The 27,085-nt window shown below is 39.4% G+C and overlaps 1 protein-coding gene across 1 annotated transcript in view; it reads left to right on the top strand.

Moving 5' to 3' along the window:
* ADAM22 (ADAM metallopeptidase domain 22) overlaps positions 1-27,085 on the top strand; it is a 135,316-nt gene that overhangs the window by 82,000 nt on the left and 26,231 nt on the right. The window contains exons 6-20 of the mRNA XM_086467129.1: positions 3,566-3,629; positions 4,267-4,336; positions 9,463-9,533; positions 10,812-10,886; positions 13,315-13,386; positions 14,395-14,561; positions 16,506-16,590; positions 17,040-17,130; positions 18,987-19,038; positions 19,371-19,470; positions 23,263-23,334; positions 23,968-24,060; positions 26,139-26,219; positions 26,443-26,493; positions 26,779-26,842. Coding sequence (XP_086323255.1) covers positions 3,566-3,629; positions 4,267-4,336; positions 9,463-9,533; positions 10,812-10,886; positions 13,315-13,386; positions 14,395-14,561; positions 16,506-16,590; positions 17,040-17,130; positions 18,987-19,038; positions 19,371-19,470; positions 23,263-23,334; positions 23,968-24,060; positions 26,139-26,219; positions 26,443-26,493; positions 26,779-26,842 — 1,208 coding nt within the window. The remainder of the gene's footprint in view (positions 1-3,565; positions 3,630-4,266; positions 4,337-9,462; positions 9,534-10,811; positions 10,887-13,314; positions 13,387-14,394; positions 14,562-16,505; positions 16,591-17,039; positions 17,131-18,986; positions 19,039-19,370; positions 19,471-23,262; positions 23,335-23,967; positions 24,061-26,138; positions 26,220-26,442; positions 26,494-26,778; positions 26,843-27,085) is intronic.

Here is a 27,085-nt window from a genome sequence, read left to right as displayed (position 1 = left end):
CTTGTTATCCTTGCACTTGTCTGATTTACAGCTGTGATCTCTTTTATGATCAAGGTTGAGCAACTCGAGAAACCTGAGCCCAGTTTCAGTATGGACAGGGAGCCTAAAAATAGTAGCATCCTAATGCATCCCGAGCCACCTCATGGCTTCCATTAGCAGTGATCCATTAGGTCTTGGCCCCTGCTAACTCCTAGGAGAAAAAGCAGAAAGGAAGGAGAGGCTGCGTATGGCCTTTAATGCCCTCCTTTTGTGGTTTTGTTCTTAACTGACCCTTCTGCTGCTCAGTATTCTTAAATTGCCCGATATTCAAATTGGTCCCTTTTAACACAGTGAGGTGATGAAAGATGTATTTTTTTTTCCACTGTATAATTCAGCTCTCCCTGGAGAGGTGTCTTTTTTATTTTTTTTACTTTTTCTGATACAATAAAGTTTCAGCAGAGTTACACTTCACACAAGATGCAATGTGAAGCTTACTGTAGCAGGCTGATAATTCCAGCACTCAGTGCGATAAAGTAATGTTTTCCTGAGCTGTACTAAACTCACATTCTCTGACACTGCATTTCCATCATTACAACTAGCTCCTCCGCAGTCAATTTTAAATGCTGAGTGATTACTAGAAACTCACACTGGCAATCCAAGCTCCTTAGCTCCAACCACAGTTTGGAGAGTCTCACTGGAATAAGGAAAGCTGGGGAGAGTTAAGGTCTGCAGGGCAGCAACTTTGCTTTCATGAATTTTAGGAAGTGCATAAGACAGAACAGATGCCTTTAATAGAATAACAAGCTTCATATTCCCAAAGTTCATGCTAATCTCTCTTACTTATTCGTACCCCTAGATCTTGGCCAGTAACAGCAGAAGTGAGAAAATCTTGTGTTCTTTTAATCAAAAATTAGGAGTTCTTCTGTTGGTAGTGTCTATGTTGTGATCTTCCTTTTATTAGTTAAATTAATCAGGTGACTGGCTGACAGAATGCATAAAATTATTATTTTCTTCTCTTCTTAACGGCTTTGCTAATGAAAAATGTATCTCTGCAACCTTAACTCCAAGTGAACTATTTTGTTTGGATTTTTTTGTTGTTGTTTTTTGTGGGATACGCAGTAACCACAGTTTCCTACGAGTTAACACAAAAAACTTTGAATGCAAAACACACCGGTTGCTGGGATATGAATAAGTTACAGGCAGGCAGGACTCGCAGTCCTGTGTTGGGAGGCGAGTTGCACAGACACCAGGCTGCTCTGTGATTTTGCTGCCCACTGGTGGTGAATATAAAACCTGCTATTGCTGCAAACTAGACTCAAGACTACAAATATGTTTGAAGAATGTACATAATCAAAATTCTCGGTTTTGAAATGGCCCATGGTTTGCTATTGCTTTCTCTCAAATGCATCCGTGAGCATGTGATTTGTTCACAGAGCACTGGAATATTGAAGTCGGTTGAAAAAGAGCTGTGAATGCTTTGAGTGGGCAAGTCAGAACTGTAGGTCAGCTGTGACTATTATTTTTGTCACTGTTGAGTGACTTGATCAGAGGTCAGCGCTGCTGGGTGCCACAGTTGCACGAGAAGCCATTTGCTCATGGCACTTTGTCTTGCAGACTGCGCTTAAGCAAAATTGCAATTAGAGGGAAGTTTTGCCTGATTAAGAGCTGCGGGATGTTCCTAAATCTCATCTTATTCCCAGGAAAAGAGGCTTCAGCAGGTTCTAGAATATTTATCTTAAGCTGTGTAGACAGTATTTACTTGTAAAGAACAGGCACAGGTAATTTGAAGAGTGAAACAACTCTAAATTGTAGATATCTCAGGATTACAGTTGATATATGTCAGTCACTAACCCAAGCTGCTGCTGTGAATGCTACATGGTTAACCCTGTAAGTGAATGATATTAAAAGTGGTATGCTCATGAATAGCTCTAGTGGTTTGCAAACTTAATATATGCTTATATTTCTTAATAGACAGGAAAAGAATGTCAGTGTTTTTACTGACTTTATCTGCTGCTGTGCAGAACCAAAATCAATTTTGCTGATTAAAAAAAACCACCAAAAAAACCCCCAAAATGCGTAAGAAAAAAGAACAGAATCTGGTTTGTTGTTTGTAATTCCAGTGGGGTTTTTTTGATGCCTAAAAGTTTGCTAAAGAGTAATCTAAATAAATAACTAATCTTGCTTTCATGCTGCTGTTGTGTACTGTGTGCCAAGTTTGAGCTTGCAGCTCATATTTATGGCTAAGCTTAAAGCCCTTAGTAGGAGCACTTTGAAAGGGACATGCTGATATAGCCTAATCCCAACTGTGCGTGTATGTCACTGCAATAAAGCCAGAATTATTAACAAAAACCTGCTGATTTTGTTGAAGATCAGAATGGTAGTGATAAAAGAAATGCCCTTTGGTTTTATGCTCTTACAGGGTAATGTCTGTATCAACGCTTTCTTTTAAGGTGGAATTTAGCCACACTTGTGCATCCTGCATTATGTTAAAGACTAAACCTCGTTAACACTCTTTACCTAAGTAAAATTAAGGTAACTCTTAATAGAAAACATCCTTACAGGAATGGACCTCACTTTGCTGTACATTCAACTGGTAATGCTGAAGCATCTGCTGTTACTGTCACAGACTATCTTCATCTGTTTAGAGAGCCTTAGCAGTTCAGTTTGCTCTTCATTTAGAGTTGAACTGTGTGTTGGAATTTAATGTGGAAAATAGATGATTGTGTGTGGGCAAGCGAAGTGACAGGTTTGCTGAGATACATAGCAGTGTGCTTATCATGAATGACCTCCAGATTTCTGTGGTTAAGATTTTATGCCATTAAGAAAGACCATGAGTACTTTGCCAGAACCATGGGTATGGCAGAAGCCTTGGTCTTCTGTATCTCTTTTTACCACAACCCATTGAAAGCCTCTCTGATGGGGTTTCCTTTTTCCTTATCAGGAACATCATGTAATGTCCATATTGATATGACAATGCATATAGCCATTAACATTTCCTAGAAATATAAACTTAAAATAACTCAATTTAAAAAGACCATATGTCATAATTATTATTGCTGAAATGCCCCAAACAGCCCACTATGCCCAAAAGATACCATTGTGCCCTTTGTACTTGGTACTATATGAATTTACTGAGGAAAGAGTTAATCAAAACCATTAAAACCTAAGGATCAATTCCATTTGATAATATTTTTATTTGGGGGAAAGCTGTGTGCATGTTCCAAATACGTGTGTTCCTAAAGACAGGTCCCTTATTTACCTGTTGCAGGTAGAACTCTGTTGCATGGGAGTGGGGGCTCTGAACTGGATTTTCAGTTGGCTAAGTTAGCCAATTTTTGTGGTGTTTATATGTGTTGTAGAGAAGCTTTGGGGAAGAAAGAAGTGTCTATATCACCACAGGAGAGAATATTTTTCTTTCTGAAGCGAAGAAACACTCAGAATTTACGTTCAGTTCCTGAAACCATTTTTAACTGCTTCCTTTTCTAAATATTTAATTTTTTAAAATATATTAACTTCTTAAACTTACTTCCATGTTGCACTAGTATGTTTTGATTAAATCAGTGTTTGCGTTTCTGGCTTTTGACAGTGGGATGTTCTATGATGGAAATCACACCTACCTTATTGAGCCAGATGAAAACTACACTTCTGATGTAAGTAGAACTTACAGTAGTCCTGCTGTGTTGTTTGTTGAATATAGACATTCATGGGAACAGAGTAGGCATAAGGCTCATCCCCTCATTCTCAACTCATTTACCTCATATGTGAAGCCACATCATCACAGACAAAAGCAGACATCCAAAAATTAGGCAATGGTATGGGTCTATGTGTGTACTCAGTAACATCTGAATGTAGAGCTGTGCAGCACCAGATGGTGACGAGGGTGCCTAGGAGCCAGCAGGAGAAGCGTGAGGAGGGTGCCCTGTCCCCTTCCCTGGCACCTCCCGCTCTGGGTTCCTTACAGCCCTCTCCTCCTGGTTCAGCCTTGACTCCCATTCAGCAGCTCCTGTGACTCTCATTGATGTTCCCTGGGCGGCTCTCTTAAGTCTAGCTCTAAGCAGGCTCAGCCACTCTTTTTTATGTACTCAGACATTTCAAATAAAGGATGATTAACTGTGGCATTAGCAACCACAGCACAATTGGGAAGAGTGTAGAGTAATAGTGCCTTGCAACTTACATGTTCACGAGGGTGGGTGTTGGATAACAAGGGCCTTTGGAACTCTCTATGTAATGCTCGTGAGATGGATTAGTTTATCCAGTTTTAATACATGCAGTTATTTACTATTTCAGGATGACTTCCATTTCCACTCTGTCTACAAATCCAAGTTGTTTGAGTTTCCTTTGGATGACCTGCCATCTGGTATGATTTTTTTAATGTTTGTGACTTACTGTTTTAGTCTAAGGCCAAATATGTTAACCGTATTTGATAGGCACTCTTCTGATCATGTATTTATTTGTATATCTCTTCTTTTTCCTGATTAAATAAAAAAGCACTGAAAAAAAAATGTGAAAGGACTGGAAAAGAACCTGAAATGCTGAAAACCCCCTGAATCCAATGAATCAGACCTCTCCTAGACCTTCATGTTGTGATGTATGTTTCTCTTAATAAGTCATGCGGCCTGTGGACTGCATTATGTGCTATTAGTTGTGGAAAGGAAAGGACTGATGTAGCCTAAAGATGATGAAAATAAACCAGTGATTGATAAGCCTTCATGGACTTTTCCTGTTTTGAGATACAGAGTGAGTACCATGGTGTGAGCTTAAGCCTGGGAGAGAAGAATTTGCTAAATGTCGTTGCTGTTCAGTGACTCTCTCATCACCAGTCCGTTCAGCGTCTCTCACAGTACTGATTGTAGTGCGGGTCATGCGTTTCAGAACCAATGAATTTGGAGGCAGAAGTGGTTTCAAGTGCTTGTAGTAATGAATCCCCACAAACAGTTTATATTGTATATGGAAGGAGAAGAGGTTTTTAAAAAAATGGGTTTTCATCTGAGAAGCTGGTGTGTTAATTGAAGCTAAAATTGCAGTCTTCGTGGCATATCCCCATTCTGTCAAGGATGTGCCAGTTTTACAGATGCGTTTTCCTACTCTACAAAATATATCCTAGATAAATAAAACTGGCCTTCATAGACACACTCATTTTGGTGGAAACCACTTCTAGACTAATTTCTTCAGGAGGGTTACAGATGTCCGGTCATCTTGTTACAAACTATTTGTCCTATGGTAATAGCTGGATCTGGTTTCTTATGGGGCTGGGTGCTGCACGTAGATGGATCCTTCCCTGGGGCACAGTGTGTGCAGGTTTGCTAGCAAAGTAGAATCATTTGGAAAGCTAATGATAAAAAACAAGGGAAATTGCTACAACTTGGTCACCTTGATTTTGGTTCTGAAGAAGGAAGCTTTCTGAGTCTGAACAAAACAGCTTGGTGCCTCACGTCCTTCCCTGATGGCTCTCTAGGGAAGATGGAGGGGCAGCACAAACAGCTCATGCAGTGCAAGTTGTCGACATCTGTATCATGAAGGTTCCTATGTATGTGCACCTCAGGCACCTACCATGTTTACTCCCTGTACTTGTGGAGATGGTAGTGTAATGAAAACTATTTATTGAACATAAGGTCAAATAATAAAGTGCATCTTTATCACACTTTCTTGAGGATATGTAATTTGAAAGGTTGGAAATAATGCAACCACTGCTGAGTTTAAAATAAATCTTCTGTCTCAGGCTGTTCAAGTAGGAGACTGCTAGAGCTGGTACTTAGTAGGTATCTACAGCTGTCTTACAAGGTTTCCTAGTTGTGAAATTTTATGTTTTCAAGATTTTGATTCAGCTTTTAAAATGATGAAAAGGAATTAATTGCAAGTATAATCCACCACTTTCACCTCCACCAAAGCTTATTGAGTTTCAAAAAACCTGTCAAAGTAGGGCCTCAGATTTTTTCACAAAAATTGAGATAGGCTTGTACAATTCTGATTTTACTGCAGATAACAAGTGAATAGTTGCTGGCCTTGCTGTACAAAGCCCGGCATATGCCATAATGGAAGGTGTTGCCATTAGATTGAATTAGAATCACAAGATTGTGGAAAAGGTCAAAAAGGAGATAATTGTGGAGTGCTACTGATCTTAATTATACAAATATTTGTAATGTGGATAAGAGAGATAAGGTGCTAATATTTTATTGCTTTATGTTTAGGATCCCATATATGGAGAAATATACTTTAACTCACAGTCTGCTGTCCCACATGCTCAATCTTGTCTTTGTAAAGCCGTTTTGAAAGGTTTTCCTGAGGCTTGTAGTGAAAGTTTCAGTAGATGTAATAGATTATATCCTCATTAGGAATCCATAATTTTTCTTTGTGATTATTCAATTTATCTGTCTTTAAGTCATCTTCCTTGCATAGCCAAGGCTCCAGAGGATGAGAGCAGTCTGCACCACCTTCTGCTTCCCCACCCTTTTCCCTGTGCCCACAGAAACTCTTCCGTTCATCCCCCAACCAGCGGCACACCCTGCCCCACCTTTTCCTTCCCTCCTTGCATGTGCTGCCCCACTGGTGTCTCTGCTTGGCACTGCCTCTTCCCGGCCGGTCTGGAGAGTGCTGACTGTTGTCTTGACTTTTCTTTTTTTTTTTTTTTTTTTTGTTTTCTTTAAACAATATTTGCAATTAATTGCTATTAGTATTGTTGTGATCTGTTTATTTTTAAGTACCACAGCAGAATCATCATTGCTACTAGCAAGCACTGTGCTAGGTTATATCATCAGTATTTCTTATTACTCTCACAATATATCAATTTGCCCAGCCTAAGGAGATCTTCCTTGATGTCTAGATTTTCTTCTTACCTTGAAAAGGGTCTGTGTGTAAGCTAAGTTTTCCAGTCAGCACTGTGTTAGAAATGGACTGGATGTATCATCAGCTTCAATATTGATTTTAGAAAGGAAAAAAAAAAAAGAAATAATAGGGATTACTCTCTATCAGTGATAGTAAAAGCCCACACTGTTACACCAGTTTGATAGCAATATATTTTTTACATTCTTTTTCTCCTTGGGTATTAAAAAAAAGAATAAGAAAGCTATTCCAGAAAAGAATTAATAGTACTGTACTTTGCAATGGTGTGAGGAGGTAATGAGGACTTTAAATTAAGTAAAGCTTGGATGGATGACTTGGCATGCTTAGAGTATTTCACTTTATAATTTGTTAAATGGTATTTTTTGTCACAATCAGTATTGAGACATACAGTGCCCTAGCATGGTCTTAGGCAACAATATATTATTGAAGATGTTGTTTTTCAAATAATGCATTACAGATGACCTTTTCTTTTGAGGTCACTTGAAAAACATGTAGATATGGCAGTTAGGGACATGGTTTAGTGGGACCTGGCAGTATTAGTTTATGGTTGGACTCGATAATATTAAAAGGTCTTTTCCTGTGATTCTATGAATCCTCATTACACTTTTTTGAGGTAATATATCCCCATCAAAATTTCCTGTAGGCTTTTTCAGCTATCTATATTTCCTGTGATTTGGCTGATCCTGTTCTTTTGCCTGAGGGTCTCTGGCTGGAAATGCACCCTGCGTGAATTCATCCAGCTTGTGAATTATAGCACGGTGTTAATGTCTGTTAATGTGTTAACATTAATGGCTGCGTTGTTCACCTCTAGAGATGGCTGACTTCCGATAGTGGGTAAAACAATCACGTTTGCTGGTAAAGTTATCTGATATACGTATTGTAAATTATTATTTTATTGATTGAAAAGTTCTATTTTTACTGGTTTCATTAACCATGGTATAAAAGCTAAAATGACAAGTTAAGAGCCAGTTGTGTGGCCCTAGAACACAGGCTAAATTAATCAACATATGTAAAGCATAATCAAAAACACATTTGTAAAAGAATTTTCAAGATGTAGTTTCTCATCGTGGCGAGCTCTAGAAACTGCAGGTCTTTAAGCAATAAACAGAGACCCTTGGGTATGATTTAATTTATTTTAGGTCCTTTTTGTAAAGAAAATCTTCACGTGCGCTGGTGTAACCATGAAAACATTTTTAAGCAAAGGGCCTATGATTGTCCAGGCCCTTCTATAAAAAGATATCTGCAAACTTCGCATACCAAAATGACAGTGTAATCCTCAAGATTTAGCCAAGGCAATACCAGTTAGTTGTGCTTTGCTTTCCTGGTTTGTCTGATTAATAACTAGCCATGCCTGGTTAAGAGTAGCACTTGCACCTAGTAACATTTTGTCAGATGGGCTATTCAGCTTCGAGTTTTAAGGTTTTGCTGATATGGCAGCCATGTCAAATTCCTATCAGCATTGTTTTTAATCCTATAGTTTGAACTTCATGCAGAAATTGCACAGTTAATGTACAGCATGTGGGAGCTGGAGCTCTGAGAAACTTTCCTGGCTCACCAGTGAAGCTGAACTGTTCAGGACTTTGTAATACAACAAAAAGTTGCACACAAAGGTTTGTGAACTTGAAGCCCCTTAATTTACACAGCTGCTATAGTACTGTCTACTTCTCTGCAGGACTGGTAAAATCACTCTGGAATAGTGAAGCAGTTTTCAGTTCCTGGAGACTGAAAGAATGTCCAAAAGCTGCAGAAAACACAGAAGAGGGAAAGTAGTCAAGGGAAAATGACACATTACAAAATAAGCAACTGCAAACATTTAATTTATGTGTCTCGAAAGATCTTGAGGTTATGTGAATAGTAAACATGTTTATACAAGGCAAGGAAAGGTTTTCTGTTGTATAGGGAAAAGTGAGGCAGGGACTATGAATCTAAAATTCAAGATGGAAAAATACTTCTTGGACATTTAAAAGGGTGAGAGCAAGTGTTGTCTTCTGTTTAGTTTACAATGTGTCCCTTTCCATGAGCAGCTATTAATAGATTTGGTGAAAGGGATTTGGCAAAAGAATAAACTACTTGGTGCTTATGATTAAAGTTTAAGAAGTTAAAGACACAGTGGGATTAGCAGGGAGGAATATTGTATTGAAGGTGAGCATTGCCAAAGTCTCATATGGTTTCTCTGAACCCTAACATATTTTACTTTGTGAGTATAATCGTCTTAAAGCATTAATTCTGCCTTCCATGCTCTTCTTATTAATTTAGGTAGCTATTGCAAGAGCTCCGTGAATGTCTGCTGAATTCCCGAAAATGTGATTCCCTCCTAGGAAACACTGTGCTAATAATATTACATGGCCAGTGTTGGTGAAGTTTTGGCATAGAACATCTGCTGCGCTTTCTGAAGCGTGACACCCACAGATCAGCTGTTTCAGCAGACCCAGATTATCACTAGTAGAGTTTTTAATAAGAACCCTATTACTGGGAAGCATCTGTAACGTTGCCTCCTTTCTAGCTGGAAACTCAAAAAACGGCTTCTTGCCACATCTGATGTGTGGACAAATGCTGTACTACTGTCACGTGGCATCAGGGTCACTAATTGTTGAGCTATTTTCTTGTAAATACTCAATGAATTTGCCTGTCTTTTCTGCTTAGAGTTCTGGCAAACGAATACTACGTCACCGAAGTTTGTCGTAAAGCCAAGACATAAAAGAAGTAAAAGGCAGGTATGTGCTACTATGCTTGTTTATAAGTAATAAGCCATCAAGTTTGCTTTGTGTCTGCTGAATTAAGTTGTCCAGATGGAATCCTGATGTTGCTAATGGTTTAGCATGAGGTCTCTATATCAATACTACTATTACAAAAAGAGGTATCTAATGTTGTCAAAACATTGTTGGGTTCTCTTGGACATTGCCTACCTGAAGAGTTATAAAATTGTTAAACACTGCTGAATTGAAAATGAAAAAGTAGCTAAAATATTTTGTCTCATTTTGGTATAGAGTTTTATTCAAAACTCCCAATTAATGAAACATTTACAAGTATTTTTTGTGTTGCAATGGTGACAAGTGGTTACTTTATCTCACTTGACTTTGGTTTAAAAATAAATATTCTAAACTGAGGGTTCATTCCGTTTCTTAAAGTGGGGGAGCCACTAAGTGCAGGTGTTTGTCTGTACCTGGAAAGATAGCAGCAATTCTTTGCATTTTAGGAACAGAGCTCAAATGATGGTACAGGTCTAACGAGGGCCTGGTCAGAGGGCCTAAACAGTGCAGGCAAAAATGAAATACTGAGAGCAGTGGGAGGAGAAGATGATTTTAACATCTCTAACTAATGCAAGCCTCTAAGAGGCGAAAGAGAAGTGAGGAAGACATTGGAGAAAATCCAGTAGTCATTCTTGCGGGTCTTGCTTTATATCAGGTGGTTTGCTGCCTTTCTATAAACTAGCCATTACTCTGCATTTTTAATCATAATGATGTAATAAGTCTCCTGGAAAACCCAGGAGAACAAGGACACCATGAAGAAGCACAGTTGTAAATGTTTCTAAATGCAAAGTAAGCGTAACACAGAGGTCATTACTGCGTTCACTGTGTGAACCAAGCAGTGTGCAAATAAATAATGGAATTCTTACGGAGATTTTTCATTAAGAATGCAGGAGGGGTTCCTTTCTCTGTAGAAAAAGAAAAGCTTATAGCTGACGCAAGACATTTTTAGGGATATAGGCCCCACTGAGGATTCTTTCTTTAAAAAAAATCTAAACTTGGCATTACATGGGTTGAAAGACTTGATTCCATTGTGTAAAATCATATAAATGTCCTGGTGGAGGTGAAAGAATTTTTTAAAATGATGAAACTAAGCCCCAAAAGTTTCATCAATATCTGAGACCAGAATTAAGACAATAGAAAAAATGTATGCATAAGAAGTTTGGTTTCTGAAGCCATTTCTAGTTATCAGTTATACACTCTCTGTACTCTTATTAGACTCTTACAGTTGTACTCTCTCTGTAGGTTCGACGGATTCCACGTAAAGTTGAAGAGGAAACAAAATACATTGAGTTAATGATTGTAAATGATCATCTAATGGTAAGACTGACACACTTCAGCATCTTACAATTATCATTAACGTCAAATTTATTAACTGTCCATAAAGGGTAACAACAAAGAACAATATACGGCCAGAATAAATTCAGTATGCCCTTAAGAGAAGAGATTATAGTCTCGTTAACCGTTGATGATGAAGTTGCTTTTGAATTTTGTCAAGGTAATTTCACCAAGAGTGCAACCAGTCCTGAGCATCAGAAACAAGGGCCATAGATTAAAGCTTTGTGTCATAAAGTAGCTATTGTCAGTATGACTTAAGCTAATGATTTTCTTTCTCTTAGTTGCAGCCACTCAGCAATCAATAATGCAGTTACTGCAATTGTGCAGCAGCTGTTGACAATGGGGAGATTAATAGTGACTAGATTTTTTTGATAATGTCCAAATCAATACAGTGAAAATTATTTTGTTAAACTCGTATACTTTCTCTGGGAGTACATAAATAGGCTTTTTAATGTAGTGGAAAGAGGCATAATAAAGATTAGTGTATTGAAGAAAAACCAGGCTCATTCAAGTAGGAAAAGGCACAGATTTATGTCAGTGAAGATGATTAATAATTAATGAAAGGAATATCAAAGGAAATGGTGAATTCTCCATCACTTGCAGTCTTCAAATCCAGACAGTATATTTCTGGAATATGTGGTGGTGTCAAACAGAAACAATAGGATTTGATCTTGAAGTAACTGGATAAAGTTCAGAGGACTGGTGGTGCCCCTCCGACTGCTAACGTTACCTGATTTTATGGTCCTTTATGGCTTTCAAATCAAAATATATCACATTTTATCTGCCATTTCTGTAACTTGCACCTTCTTTAAAGCAATATCCAAATTGGCAAAAATAGACATCAGAGTGTACAAGGAATGTGCCACTGTTCTTGGACAGCGTACTCCTCCATCAGCTCAGTTTGGTGAGCATAGCAATAAATTCTTGGATTAAAATGGACAATATGGGATTAGAATACCCTAAATTGGTCAAAGAAGCTGAATAATTTCCTCCAAGGAGAAGGAAGTGTTGTATGCTCTGGGATCCTCCCATTCCCCATGGCCTGGGCTGGCATGCGTGTGTATTTGGATTACTTTCTGTCCGCGCTGTGGATGCGGCACTCTGGGTGAACTCAGTGTGGAGCTGAAACCCCGTGGAGTTGGAGCTGTTTTCAGCATTTACCCTCCCCAGGGGCTCTCAGAGGGAGCCAGCTGCATCCCGCCAGCCCCTCTGGCTGCTCACTGCTGCGAGGGGTGTGATGCCCTCCTCTCTGCCCTCTCAGCTGCTTGTCCGACCATTGCTTCCAGTTGGGATATAAAGCTTTTAAAACCCAAACATTGAAATGGGCTCATAAATTAGTATACTGAAAACATTTCCATAGGCCTCCAGTGTCTCTAAGCATCCTAAAGTTTGAGGTTGTAGTTGCAAATGGAGACTTGAGTAGTACACTTATTTCCCTTCATTCCTGTGCTTCATTTTCCGTTTATTTTGTAGCTTTTTCATTTCATCCTTTCTGCCATTTTTAGCTTCATGCTCCTGTCCTTGTGTGTTTTTAGTAAGTGTAGCTTCTGAATTTTTGGTGGTTTTCACCCATTCCTGCTTGAAAGCATGCCTTTCCCACCCCCTAGTTGCTGGGCACTTCTTGCCCACTAAAAGATCCTAACTTCAGGAAATTATGGATAACTTTCACTCCAAAATCGAGCCTCATGGGGCACAAGATGGTTAAACATTTCCAAAAATCTTGGCCCTTTTCTTCTAAATTCTTCTACCATACTTGTGCTTTCATAGCCATGGTGCTTATTTATGTTTTTTTTCTGCAAATAGGAGTGCCTGGACAGCTGTCTTCAGTGTCATCTTTATAGCACTGTGTTACAGATTTCAGTAAAGGTGCCACGGCAATCTGATTGCTAAAATGATTTGGGCCAGTTACTGTGGTGTTATGGGAGTGTGAAACTGTACTTGAAGACAGCTTGAGAGAGAGAACTGAAAAAGAAATAGCAAGTTGGATAGATTAAAACACGGATGCAGGCACTCTTGGGTTAACACCTCCAAAGGAGTTTCAACTATGGAAGTTGTGTTGTTAATTTCTGCATTGATATTTGGAATTAACTTTAAAATTTCCAATAATAAAGATAATGAAGAGATTAACAATATGTTCCTATTCCTACAGAGTTTTTCAGTAAAGATCTTGGAGTACTTTCCAAACAGGAATTAATAGATCCTCACCACATTTGCTGTAAAGTGTATCAGTAATGTGCATTTCTGAGCAATTTTCTGCTATTGCTTATTAACATTATATTCAGCACAGGAGACCAAACCTTGCACAAGGGTTTTACTGTTGATGTAGTTGCTCTTTAGGTTGTGCTTTTTTGGAAATAGAGCTTATTTTTCTGAAGTCTGTATATGTAACTTGTCCGTGTTTGTTTCACAGTGTAAAAAGCACCGCTTGTCAGTCGGCCATACAAACAGCTATGCTAAATCAGTTGTGAACATGGCAGATCTAGTAAGTATCACTCAACTAAATGTTCTTTTACGTGTGACGTGAGTTGTATGATTCTCCTTCCAATAGATACAGGAGTTGTCAATTCATGGTACAACTGATAGTAACATATACAGAGATCACAAGTTTTCATCACAGTCAGTCATCTATAAAGCCTTTGTCTAACATAAAGCATTAGAGATTTTTTTGTGGCTTCAAACATTTAAGTATCCTGCTGGATCAGTCCCTTGAGTCCGAGTTTTAAAGAGCACCTTAGACATGACAGTTTTTAACACAGGATCCCTGTGTTGGCAATCTGAAAGCCAAAAGACAATCTGAAATTAGAATGCACTAAAATTTCTTCAGAAAAAGTGCATTTGAGTAGATGAGTTAAAATAGGGACATATAGTTGGATTATGTGGATTATATTTGTGACACTAAATCAGATGAGCTGCTGGCTCTTGCACCTCACCCCAGAAAAATATTATTAGAAAAACAAAATGCAGTTCCCAGTCTTGAAAGTATTTAATGTGGAGTATTATCCCCCAGCATTGAAAAGATGGCACTTTTTTTCATGATTCAGCCAGCATGAGCTCCTGTAGAGCTTTATAACAGTGACAACTGTGATTTTATAGATCACTGTTTGGTATAAGAGAGGCCTTGTGTGTCACTGGAGTGAGCTGGATGTTATAAAAGACCCACTAATTCCAAATCTGAACTATTTAGAATGGTCCTATAGTAATTTTTCAAAAATCCCATCTCCCTTCTATGCACCTCTGCCTGTGTAGGGCTGGCAAGAGATCTCTGCGTGCTGAGAGAGCTGAATGAAGAGTTAGGCCTAAAATGTAGATTTTACTTTGTTTTCATGTTTGTTGGTTTTAAGGGAGATAAAATCACCTGGGAGAACCTAAAGTGTGCTAGAACAAGCTAAATATTTAGTTATGTAAAAATGCAAGCTATTACAAAAAAGGGGTAAAACTCACCTTTATTTTATATGACATAATATATTTGTTCATTCTGTTAATGTACTAGATATATAAAGAACAACTTAACACCAGGATAGTATTGGTTGCCATGGAAACCTGGGCTACTGATAACAAGTTCACCATATCTGAAAACCCCGTGGTGACCCTACGTGAGTTTATGAAATATAGGAGGGATTTTATCAGAGAGAAAAGTGACGCAGTTCACCTTTTTTCGTACGTAACCTCGTGTGATGTTTTATTACTGGGTTTTTTTCTTTCCTTGGGGGTTGCTTATCACAACTGGCTGATGCATCTCCTTTCTGTTGTGTGTGTAATCCACAATAATTCAGAAAATAATGTTTCTGATGGGGAGGTGGGAAAAAGTTAATGCATAAGCTGCCTGCCAGTGCAACTAGAGGTTTGACTCACATTTTAGTTTTAACATACTAAGCCTGAGCTGCATGCACTGTACTTTTTGGTTATTCTATGCAATTACCTACTCCGCAAGCACAGCTGCCTGGAAGGTGATGCATGGTTCCACCTCAGAGATTGGCTTCTTCGGCAGTAGAGCACAGACAGCCCTCTTGTATTATTTAAAAGCAGAACATTGGTTTTGAAACCAATGAGGTTTCCTGCTTACAAAGCACTATGGCCTGCTTTACTTTGTTGAATGACCTGCATGCTGCAGGATTACTGAAGGGTTTCAGATTCTCAAAACAGTTTGTTCTCCAGAGAGACATGTGCTCTAAGAAAACTAAGCTGGGATGAATGTTATTTTCTCTAAATATCTTATTTGTTTTGGAAATAAGATTGATATAATAAAATATATCTACAAAAACAGAGGAGAGGTTCGTGGCTGAGATTTTTGATCCACGTGAGACAGGCCAGATGAATTGCTCTGCTGGAGTCCTTATCCCTCTCTCCTGGCTGCTGTAGGAGCCTTTATGAATAAACTCACTGTCACATGACTCCAGAAGGGTATCAGGATACCCATCCCCAGTATCCACCCTCTCAGAATTTTTGCACACACTTCATTACTGTCATTGACTTCTGCCATGAAAAGAGCTAGTAGGATCTGCAAGTGGTGCTTGCAGATTTTTGTTTCTCTGTGTCTCTGTTCTTCATCTGTAAAATGGGAATCAGGTTTTCTCACATCCTTCATGTGTCTTCTCTGGTAATATTTTAAGGTCTTTGGGAGAAGTATGGTTCTTATGAATGTTTGTGGACTGGCTAGGACAAAGAGGCCCTGTTTGCCCTGTGACTGGAACTCTGGATGCCACTGTAATGCTAATTCCAGCGCTGTCCATAACACCACCACCAGTGGTGTTTGAACTATTGAATTCATAGATTGCTTAGAAATATCAGTTTCTGAAATTCTGACTGTGAGTGAGCCACAGCTAATTTGGGAGGTTGGCTGGTGTGATGGTACAGTAGTTACAAATGAACTTCCACCTTCAGCACAGTTAGCCCATTGTATTGTTTCTTGATGTTCTTTTGTTTTCCTTTGGAAAAAAAAAAAAAGCAGTTTGCCACAGCTTGGATGGATCAGTGCTCTGCAGTGGAGCAGAGCATATTTTGTCTCCAGTAGCTGGCAGTCATACGTGCTGACGTGGTGAGCACCAAAGAGATTTAGACTCAGAGTGCATCCGTCCCTTGGGTGAGATCGGCTGCAGTTCCAGGGAGTTTTCTTCTACCTCTGCATCAGGGAGCCGCTAATGCATCTGCCTTTGATTTTTAACACATCGGCATTGCCCAGCTAGACACATGTCTTTTTACTAGTCCCCCATGTGTTGGCCGCGTGGTGGCCTCTTCTGCGCTCTGTCTGTAACATGTGCCAGCAGAAGTCCCTTGCTGCAGTAGTATGTCAACGAACAAAAGGCTGGTGAGCTTCAGGTGGTTTGGCAAAATAGTCCCCTTATGCTTTCTTGTATTAGGTAGTGTGAAGTGGAGGAGGGAAGATGGTATAACTTTTCTGGAGATAATTTGTCATGTGAGGTTTGAGTGGTTATCTGTTTTTCCCATTTTGTTTTTGCATAGTTTTCAGCATAGCGGTGGCAACCATCATTTGCAAATGCCAGTTTTTCATTTCGAAATCAGAAGGGTAAATACTGGGATGGGTAGGTTTAAACTCATGGACTGAGCAGAGTAAACTTTCTTTTCTTTTCCTTTTTGTCAAAGGGGGAGTCGATTTCAGAGCAGTCGAAGTGGTGTAGCCCACACTGGTGGAATCTGCTCCTTGCTTAAAGGCGGAGGTGTGAATGAGGTAGGTGGGGATACTGGTATGAGCAAAAACTGGTGGAAATTTGTCTGCACAGAGTTTGTCAGCACAGACATGTTCCTCAAAATATCTTGCTGCTGCTTTGCTGATGCAGAGTTTTAGTGCAGCTCTGTAGAAGGGATGTCTCAATGAAGACTGGTGAGTGAATAAAGTCAGATGTGGATTCAGATACACTGTTCAGCAGATTCTGTAGTGTTCCGACAGTCATACTTGCAGCCACAATGGCAAGAAAGAAGCAGATTTTCTCCTACTTAACTTGTCCATAAGCCAGCATTTAGTCTTCCTCATTTGTCCACTACCTAGCTGCTCTGAAGTGAGAACGCTAACACTGTGCATCTGATTTTGCCATTTATTGCCTTGAAATGAGAAAAGCTTCACTTGTATCTGAGATACCTGTATGGAACTGATTACTCTTCCTACCTTGTTTCTTTCAGTTTGGAAAGCCAGACTTAATGGCAGTTACTCTGGCACAGACCTTGGCCCAAAACATTGGCATTTTCTCAGACAGAAGAAAACTTATAAGTGGTAAGGGTGTTTGCTTTTTCACTCTCTCTCAAGTGGAAAAAAAAAAGAATTAAAAAGTGGAGGATCTTATCAGTGTCCGTCTGATATGTATTTTTTCCCCATGTTTCTCACAATGTTGGAGTATTTTTATTTTTCTTGTAATAACATGAGGAGGGACTGACATATCATTAATTTTCCTCTATTTAAGTGCTGCCCATAATTGCTGGCAGCACTGGTGTTACCATTTCATTAAAAATAAATCATAAAGGTGTCTGCCACTTCCATTCAGTTCAGGGAGATCGGTGTCACACCCGCAGACTGAATGGCTGCCACCTTATGGTGCAGAGGTAGAAACGTAATTGTTAGACCTGGGGATGAGGAGAAGCCACCTCAATCCTTTTACGCAGGACTGTTTTGACAACGTAGCTATTTCCCTGTTTGCCTTGATTGAGATCCTCTTGTAGATTACCCAAATCTCCTGTTCCTCTTGTAGATTATCCAAATCTCCTTTATTTGCTACCCTTCTGCTATTATTTCTCTGCTGTAATCTTGGTATTCAGCTCCTTAGTAACCCATATTTACCTGCAATGCTTTAATTCAGATCTCCCCCTAACAAGCACCTCACTGTCCCTGCTTCCATGTTATGTGAAGTCCCAGCTTGATATGATTAAAACAATAATACAGTTTTGAAATAATTCAGATGATGGAGTGCTTCATTATTGGATCATGTGTACTTCTGTGGCTTACATAAAAAAAAATTACTGTATTGAGTAATAGAACTCTGCTTAGGTGAATTTTGTTTTCAGGCATTGTGAAGACAGCATGTAATGCAGAAATACATCTGCATGTAAAGGTTTTTGCAGTTGATGTAATTTTATTTTGAAAAATATTCAGAAATGTAGGACAGATGCTCTGTGCTACTGACATGTTCAGTATTTGTTTCCAGCTACGTATTGTTAACCCAATATAGGGGCAGGGTAAAAGTGAAAATGATAATAGCGGTGATTCCCTTTCTGACAGCTGAGCAGGGGCAGGGGGCCAGGACGCTGTTGTGGTGGGGAGGGAGGAGAATGCAACTGTTGCACAGAGTCTCATTTCCTTTTGTAATTCTTCTTTTAAAATGGAGGCAGTAAACTGGTGTTCATGTATTACAGTGAGGCAAATTGCAGAAAGAGAAAGTGTACGTGCAAAGCATGTGTACAGAAATAGGCACAAAACACTGTTTTGAAAGCAGAGGGCTGAGACCAGAGCAAAGCAATCCCAGGGAGGGCTGCCCCATGCTGCTGGGGTGTCCTGCGGGGATGGGAAGCAGGCAGGGAAGGGCAGGAGAGCAGAGGGAGAAACTACTAGATCCTGCTGTACTGCCTTGTGTGTACTCGCCATTTTATGCATCTTTATGTCATTCTTGTTTGTTGTTTTTTTTTGTCAAGCAAATTTCCCCAGTCACATTAGCATAGTCGAAGAAGAGAACTGAAAAACTAGAAGAAGGGTTAAAATGTTTCATTTTTTTTTTACTCTGAAAATATGGGGATAAAATATCGTGACACAGAAGGCAGGAAAGCTGACTCATGATTTGCGAGTGCTGGAGGCTGATACTGCAGTTGCCCTTAACTTCACTTTAAGAGAAGAAAAAAAAGCAGGACATATTTTAAAAGCTCAGGATTGCCTAGAATCATGTATAGGTTTTGAAAGAAAGTTTGCCAGCATGCACTGATACACTTAAACTAAGGTATGCAGTAAACCAGCAAATTACTCTTTTCAACTTGTATTTAAATAGGAAATGGAACTGACTACATGGTGGATTTTTTGGTAAGAAATGTATTATTTTGGACTCACAAGACTCAAGATGTAATTTTTTTTTTTTTTTTTTTTGTCAGGTGAATGTAAGTGTGAGGACACGTGGTCTGGATGCATAATGGGAGACACGGGGTAAGGTATTTCACTAAGGGAAAGTCATGTCCTTCATACGGTGACATAAAGGAAATGCTTGAAAACATTGGACATGGACATGAAATAACTTAAGTGAAATGTTTTAGACCTCTTGCTTTGCATGAGCTCTGTGTCATTGTTGAAAGTTCTTTGTATTTACTGAAATGATTCACAAATTAAGAGTTACAAGCAAATAGTCATTCTGATTCTGAACAGTGTGGTTTTGTACTTCTTCTACAGTATAACATTATATTTCTCCGCCTATTTGAAAAAGAGAAAATATAGTGAAAAAACACTATAGAAAGTAATCCTGCTACCTTGTTTCTGTGCAGGTATTATCTTCCAAGCAAGTTCTCCAAGTGTGATATTGAAGAGTATTATGAGTTTTTAAACAATGGAGGTGGAGCCTGCCTTTTCAATAAACCAACCAAAGTAAGCATTACCTTATTATTGAGTATTATTTCTATTCTATTTCCAATTTGGATGAAACCAAGAAGAATAGAAATGATAATGTTGGAAAAAAATAACATCTATGATTTTGATATTTCTAGTTCTCTCTAAGTTCTAAATTTTCTGGTGACATATGGGTGAAAGTAGCTGATTTTAGTTCATGTTAGTTTGGAATTTGTATTTTAATAAATTTTCAATAAGTAATTTCATGTCCAACAGGATTCCCACAGGTTTTGGTCTAGAATCATTCCTCATGCAGTTTGTTCTGAGTATTTAAATACAATATGTTGCTGATATCCCTGATGAAAAGGTTGAGACAATGCTGTTTTCGGACTGACTCTTACATAAGGTTTCAAGTGTCTTGATAAACTTTTGCACAGCTTGAATTAGAATTTGCATTGAACTGATGTCTTTTTGGTGCAAATCTCTGGAAGCTGAAGTAAGATTGCTTTTACTTCACATCTGTCCCAAGATGAAGATGTGGCTCCTAGAGCCTCTGCAGGGAATGCACTGCCATGCAGCCCTGTGGCTTTGCAGGCACCAGCAGTTGCAAGTGGTCATGATACTCTCCCTATTCGGAGTAGGCAGAGTTTTTACGGTGTCTCTCAGAACATAGTTTGAAAACTGGGACTAGTTTTTCTAAAGCTGGAAGAGGCAGAGCAGGAGAGAAGGCCCTGAGGAGTAGGGGACAGACAGGAGAGCTCATGGCTGCTGGGCAGCTGTCACACTCCTCATTCCCCAGGTGCTGCCCGCACAGTCCTCATCACTGTCACCGGGGTCTGTCATCACCTGAACTGTGGGAGAAACCCGTCTGGTGGGAAGTTCTCAGATCATCTTAGCTCCTTCCAGGTCAGTGCACGTGGCTCTGCCGAGCCCTGCTGTGTGCTGGATAGCCCCACAGATGGGGAAGGCTGGCGAATCCCTGCTGGCCCCTGGTCCTCAGTGCCACTCTACCTCACCTCATGTAGGAGGCTGCGCTGCCTCCCTAAAGGCTTGGGGGTGGGAGAGTTACAAAAGTGTTGGGACCTGCTTAAATGACTGACCCATCCCCTCAAAATTTGCCTCTAAAGTATGAAATCAGAGGTGTCACTGCATGAGTCTTGGAAATCAGAAATGGGGAATCTATCTTAAGGTAGTATTTGCCTTTTCTTTGCTTCTCTTGTCTCAGTTTTGACCTGCTAAACAGGTGTATTCATGTGAAGCATGCAAAAAGTATGAAATGATTAACTGTGACATTTAAGGGAGGGAAATACAAAACAAGACTAAAGAAACTCCAGCCAAGACGCAAGTGCTTCTGTGATGGAGAATTCGCAGCCAGGTTTCAGTATATTTGTGCTCCATTTACTGAAGCATGTGTTGGAGTGTAAAGTAATCAGGATAATGATCTTGACTCTTTTCTATATATAATTAATGTTATCCTCTATTTAATGGTTGTCTTTCAACAAGCAAAGGAAAGAGGCTAAGGCAGAAAGACAGTTTAATGTGACAAAAAGATCTGATAGCTGAGGTGATCACAGATGTAAAAGAGAAAGTCAGTTCTGGAGTGATGCACGTTCCTCCTGGAGTGGCTGAGGAAAAGTGCATCTCTGACAACCATGGAATTTCAATAAACGTTAGAGAGGGAAAGAGAAGGTATCAAATCTGGATAAGCTGAGTCTGCTTATCTCTCAAAGGTCTCATTTTCATGGAAGAATGTATTATTAAAAGTGGAGAGAAAGCACTGTAATTCATTAATAAGATGTAAGATTTCTCGTTCTTTAAAATGCACGTACGTTTTAGAAGTTTGCTTTTGCCATCTCATTAAGGGTGGAGAGAAATATTGTTGATTTTACTTCTGTGCTGAGAGGATTTTTTCCGTAATGTAGTGTAACTTACTTGGGCTTATTTTAGCGATTATGGTCATTTACACATCTGTCGACTGGAAAAAAAAATCAACAATTACTCTCATCTCAGTTTAGATTGGCAGAATTTACAATTTTTTCTAATGGCATGTAGAAACGTGGAAGTTAGATGTGGAAGCCAGGGTGATTTAGACTCTTTTATGTATTGTTGTTTGGGTTGGTTTAAAGTTACTGTCAATGGATGTCCGTCTAATTCACAAGGCTGTCAAAGATGTGTTTCTTAGCAAGGGTGATGAAGCACAAACTTACTTTTGCTTGTCAAGAAATATGAGATAAAGGAAAACTGAAGTGACAATGTGCAGTGTTTGACGGAGCTCCACTGTAAGATCAGCTATGATCCTGACAATTACATCAATGACAGCTGGAGCAGATTGAGTGTATGCTCTTTTCAAAGGAATGGATGTATTATGACTTTTGGGGAATAGTTATCCAATTTACTTTTCATGGGTTTTTTCCTTCCATTTTGTATTTAGCTGTCCCTATGTACTGCATCAAATTGGCCCAATGGTTTAAGGCAGGACCCTCTGTTACTGCTATCTACTTGTCTGTGTTGTGCAGCACACCTAGAGATACTGAAGAAGTTGAGATGTCTGGAAAAATATGTAGGAAACAAGCAGTTTTAACAACTCTTTAGTAATTCTAATAGATGATTGCTTGCTTACATTTAATGTTAAACTCTGCATGTGTATTTCGTGCTGCAGTCAAATTTCCAGCTCAATAGGGGGACCTAATAATAGCAGCCTGTGCCACCAGCCTCAGGCTGGTTTGTGGCACAGTAAAGTACACGGGGTGATGCTCCATCCTGTGGGCTACTGACAGAATGGCAGCAGCCAGAGAGAAACACTCTACACCATGAACGAACGACATACTTGTGCAGATGGCTCATAAGCAGAGTGGTTTCTGGAACAACCCTAGTTTAATTGGAGAACTCGGAAGACAACCTGCAAAATTTTAGTCTTGGTGACACAATTATATGCCCTCTCATTTATGTAATAAGAGCTACTATTGTGTTTTCTTATGCCCAAAGGAAAAAAAAAACCTTTTAATTTTCTTTTCGAAGAATTACCTTTAGAAATTTTAGGAAAATGGAAACAATGAAACTGGAAAGAACAGAGTAAAAGTGTCCATTAGAACAGAGCATAGCATGGATCCTGTGTAAGAAAAATGCTGAATGAATCTTGCCTCTGCGAAAGTAAAGTACTGCTACAAATACGCAGATTTAGACATTTTAAGTTACAGTTTAGTGGGGAGACTGAAGGGAAAGGGGGGAAGCTTCACCAGCTATACTTTCTCATCTGCCTGTGACACATGCTTATAGAAAAATGGCTGAAAGTTCCCAACTGTGGTAGAGGAAAAGGGAAGGAAAAAGCATCCGTCTACAATAAAAAATGACAAAGAAACCCTGGAATTTCTGAGCCACGTGCTACCAAAGGACAATTTTTATGGCTGTTCCTTCTGAAGTTATAGTGCAGGCTTCAAGCTGGGACACAGCACTTATCACTTGAATTCCAGAGCAATTGCAACCCCTGTGACGATAATGAAAATGTCATATTGCTTTAAATTTTTTCCTTTATTGTCACAGCTTTTGTTTTTTGATTATGACTTCTGTTCAAACTGAATCTGCTGTAAAAACTGCACCCATGCACAGAAGACACCATGTGACACAGCAGTCTTGCTGGATTAATCCACAACATTGTTCGTTCTCTGTGCATTTTGGTGTGTTGTTTCCAGCCTGCTTCTCCCTGAGGTGTGGGTACTGTTTTTCCGTTAATGCATTTGGAATGCCAACTAAAACCCCATGTTGTACAGAGTAAATATGACAATGATTCCCTTAGGAAGAACATGTCCTTTAATTTCCGATTTTACGCTGCAGCTTCTGGATCCCCCAGAATGTGGCAATGGCTTCGTGGAAGATGGAGAAGAGTGTGACTGTGGGACGATAGCGGTAAGTGCAATGTGCTTTAAATTAGCGACTAGATGCTCCAAGACTTGGTGCTGCCCATCACTGCCATTAACATTAAGTGGAAGAAGACAGGCAATGTTAAGGCCCTGTGCCAAAGGATTCATCGTTTCTTACCTTTTCCATCATGTGTAACACAATGTGGGTGCCACCCACCACTCCATTGACATTAAGTGGAGGAAGACAGACAATGTTAAGGTCCTATGGCAAAGGATTCATCATTTCTTACCTTTTACCATCATGTTTAACACAATGTGGGCCAGCTTTTTTATTTTATCACCACATATATTCTGAAGAGTAATAGTAATAGCTACCTGTGCAGAATCAGGCCTTAAAAGATGTTAAAGAAAGTGTTTTCACAGTTCGGAACATGACTCTGGTCAGTACTAAAATATCAGTATTTAATGATTGACACTGTGAAGTTAGAAAAATTATTTCTGTATTGCATGGGAAACAGCAGCTTCATGCCCCACAGTGCATGCCTTTTTCTGCTTCCAGGTGCCTAAAAGCCTGGTTAAAAATCTGTTCAGGTAGCGTGCTGAGACAAGAAGTAATATGAGAGCTTGGGGCTCATCTGCTTTTCCCATGTATTCTGTTATAAGTGTGTGTGTTTCTCAGGAGTGTGCCAGCGAAGGAGGAGAGTGCTGCAATACTTGCACCTTGACGGCAGGCTCCCAGTGCAGCAACGGGCTCTGCTGTCGGAAATGCCGGGTAAGGGCAGTGACCTTCACTGCAGCATCCTGGTGGGAACGCATCCAGGTGGCTACAGGCACCACAGCACATGTCTTATTTTCCTTGCTGACCTTGTGATTCCTTTTCTGAAAGCTTGCCTTTTAAAATTGACTGAGAACTGGTTTGTCTGGGGCTATTCTCTGTCTTTTAGGCTTGGCCTCTTGGGGCAGAGAATGTGATCAAATACAGAGCTGAATTAAAGCCTTCCAGTTTCAGACAAGTTTGAATCAGGCAGAAGTTCCATGAGGTTTCATTAGATGTCCTTGTTTAAAGGCGCACATCCTTACCCATGTATGCTTCCAACACCTTACATGTTGCTCTGGACTTGCCCCATGAGACTGAATAGGCAAATCGTACTACAGAGGCCCAAGAGAAGATACAGTGAAAAAAAAAAAGCTCACATCTAGCAGGATTGTTCAGAAGGGTTCATCTAGAAGACACCTGACCAGTTTTAGTTAGGTCTGCCTTTGTCTCCTTATATTTGGACTGACTGAAATCCCATTGAGTAAGGCAATCAAATCCTATGTAAACTATAAGGTATTCTTCCTGATACATCAGTAAGTAGTAAAAGGAGGTTTAGCCAGATCTTGACTGTAAGGGAGCCCAGCTAAATATGACTTCAAATAGTTGTTTGTACTCATTTAGTAAGAACAATAATTACTATTAATGTTATTAAAACTGTGGTGTACTATGTATAATATTTTTATTTTTGTTCTGTGGGCATTTGAGGGTTTCATTTTCTTAGGAGGAACAGTAGTAATAACTGTGGACCACATTCTTGACTTTGTGCTCATCCTAATGTTAAAAAAAGAAAAAGCACAGATTATGCTAGAATAGATCACATTTCCTTAAGCACATTCCTTTTTTTAATGTAATATAAAACAATTAGCAGATTGCCAGTGCAGGTGAATTTTGTTCAAGTGTCCAAATCACACAGGCACCTTATTAAAGGCTCTCAGAAAAAAATTAAACTTCTGTGTACCTACAGTATTTTTGCAAATGAGGCAGGGGTTTATCTACATAGTGGCGAGGGCGAGCCAGTGAAAAGAAAGGCAGAGTTTTGCAAAACACATGTCCCTAGGAGGTGTTAATCAGGACAACTCAAAAAAACATCTATAACTGTTCCCAAACTTGGCGTAACCTTCCCCTGTATGATCCTGCCTGAAAGCAGGAGTGAAGGAGGGACTGGAAGCAAAACATGGTGGGTGTACGTCCCAGCATCCTGTAGTGTCTCTGACAACAGTCCTGTCTGTCTGCATTTTTCCAGAGACTGGTAGGAAAAGATAATCCAAAGGCTGAAAAGGTACCAGAGCCTAGCTCTTCCACTGACGTGTGCCCTTCCACACCAGCTGTGGAGCTAGCAGCTGTCCCCCAAAAAATGTATGTGCATGCAGATCCAGAAAAAAGTCACAGAGGTGCAAAATGAACTGGGTATCACAGGCTTAAGAAACCTTTCAGGGAAAATAAGGGGTCTGCACTATCAATAGCCACTAAGATGTCTTCTGCTGTTACATGTCTTGAGGCTTAGCACATCTTTTAACCAAAATGCCTGTGTTAAGTCACTGATAAATTTTTCGTTGTTAAATATCTGGTCACATAGAAAATGGTGTCAAACTGTACGGAATTCAGCACATTTATTAATGGCTTCTGTTCTACAGTGGAACATTGTAATAAGCATAGTGTTTACACTAGATCTTCGCAGTGTTGTTCATTTCTAGAAAGAAGACCAGGATCTCTCTCCCTGTTTTATAAGGAAGAGTAAAATAGTCACAAAAAGGCACAATGATGTGGTCAAGATAATGCTGCAAGGCACTGCAGTATTAGTTGGATAAATGTCAGAGGTCCTGTGTCCTGGGAGAGCGCTTATCCTGCTCGTCCCCATGCTCAGTGCTCTCCAAGGCACCACTTGCACCAGCAAAGGAAAGGAAAGTCTTCCCACTTCAGTCGGCACGTGAAAGTTTCCCATTTTTTATTTTATTTTTATATCTAAGCAAGTATTGTATTTAAGGCAAAATACGATGAAACCAAGACACTAATTTTCTGTCCTTTCTTTCCAGTTTGAACCTAAAGGAGTTTTGTGCCGAGAAGCAGTCAATGATTGTGATATTGCAGAGAACTGCACAGGAAATTCCAGTCAGGTGATTTTTATATCTTCTATCCAAGGGATGAAAAAACCCCCACCTGTAGTCTCTCAGTCACTATAAATGTTACCATTTTATATATAAAAATTATATTAAACCTGCTGATACTAGAAAAAAACCCAGTGTGATACTGAAATAATTTTCCATATGGCATCTGTTGTATGCTTTGCTTCTATGCTTGTCTGATCTATGATCTATTAATTATTTTCTTTTTCTGTAGTGTTCTCCCAATATTCATAAAATGGATGGATATTCATGTGATAACAAGCAGGTGATTAGCACTTCAATTTGTTTTACATTCTTTCTGCTTTTATAGATTGCTTTTAATAGATTTTTGTTTAAGATCTTTGGAAGTCACCTGGGACAGTTCTGCTGACATTCCTGCATTTTGGGTGCTAGTTACAGTTTGGAGCTAAGCATTTAAATGAACAGAAAATAGAATCACGTATTAGTTGCCTCAACAGAGAGCATGCAACAAATCTGTATATTAAACAAATATGTATTTTGGAAAATCAAGTTATTTGAAATTTTTTCTGTATCTTTTATTTCTTTCTAGGGTATTTGTTTTGGAGGAAGATGTAAAACCAGGGACCGACAGTGTAAATATATCTGGGGTGAAAGTGAGTGACTGTTATTGTTTCAAAGTTGGTTGTTGTTCATGTGGCTTGAAAGATTATCCTAGCTGAGAAAAATTATGGAAGAGCCCTATTTAGAACCATTAAAACCAGCTAAGACTGTATGTCCCTCCCTCTCTTCCCTCCTCATTTTGTCTTTCCAGCCTCTTTTCCAGCTCTTTCTCTAGTGTTGGTTAACTTACTGGTGATTATTCTGAAGTCTTAGGTTTAACTTCTCATTAATAACCA

Source organism: Leptosomus discolor, chromosome 6, assembly GCF_034619465.1.
Source record: "Leptosomus discolor isolate bLepDis1 chromosome 6, bLepDis1.hap2, whole genome shotgun sequence".
Classification (NCBI taxonomy): Eukaryota; Metazoa; Chordata; class Aves; order Leptosomiformes; family Leptosomidae; genus Leptosomus; species Leptosomus discolor.
This window is presented reverse-complemented; position numbering and strand designations above follow the sequence as displayed.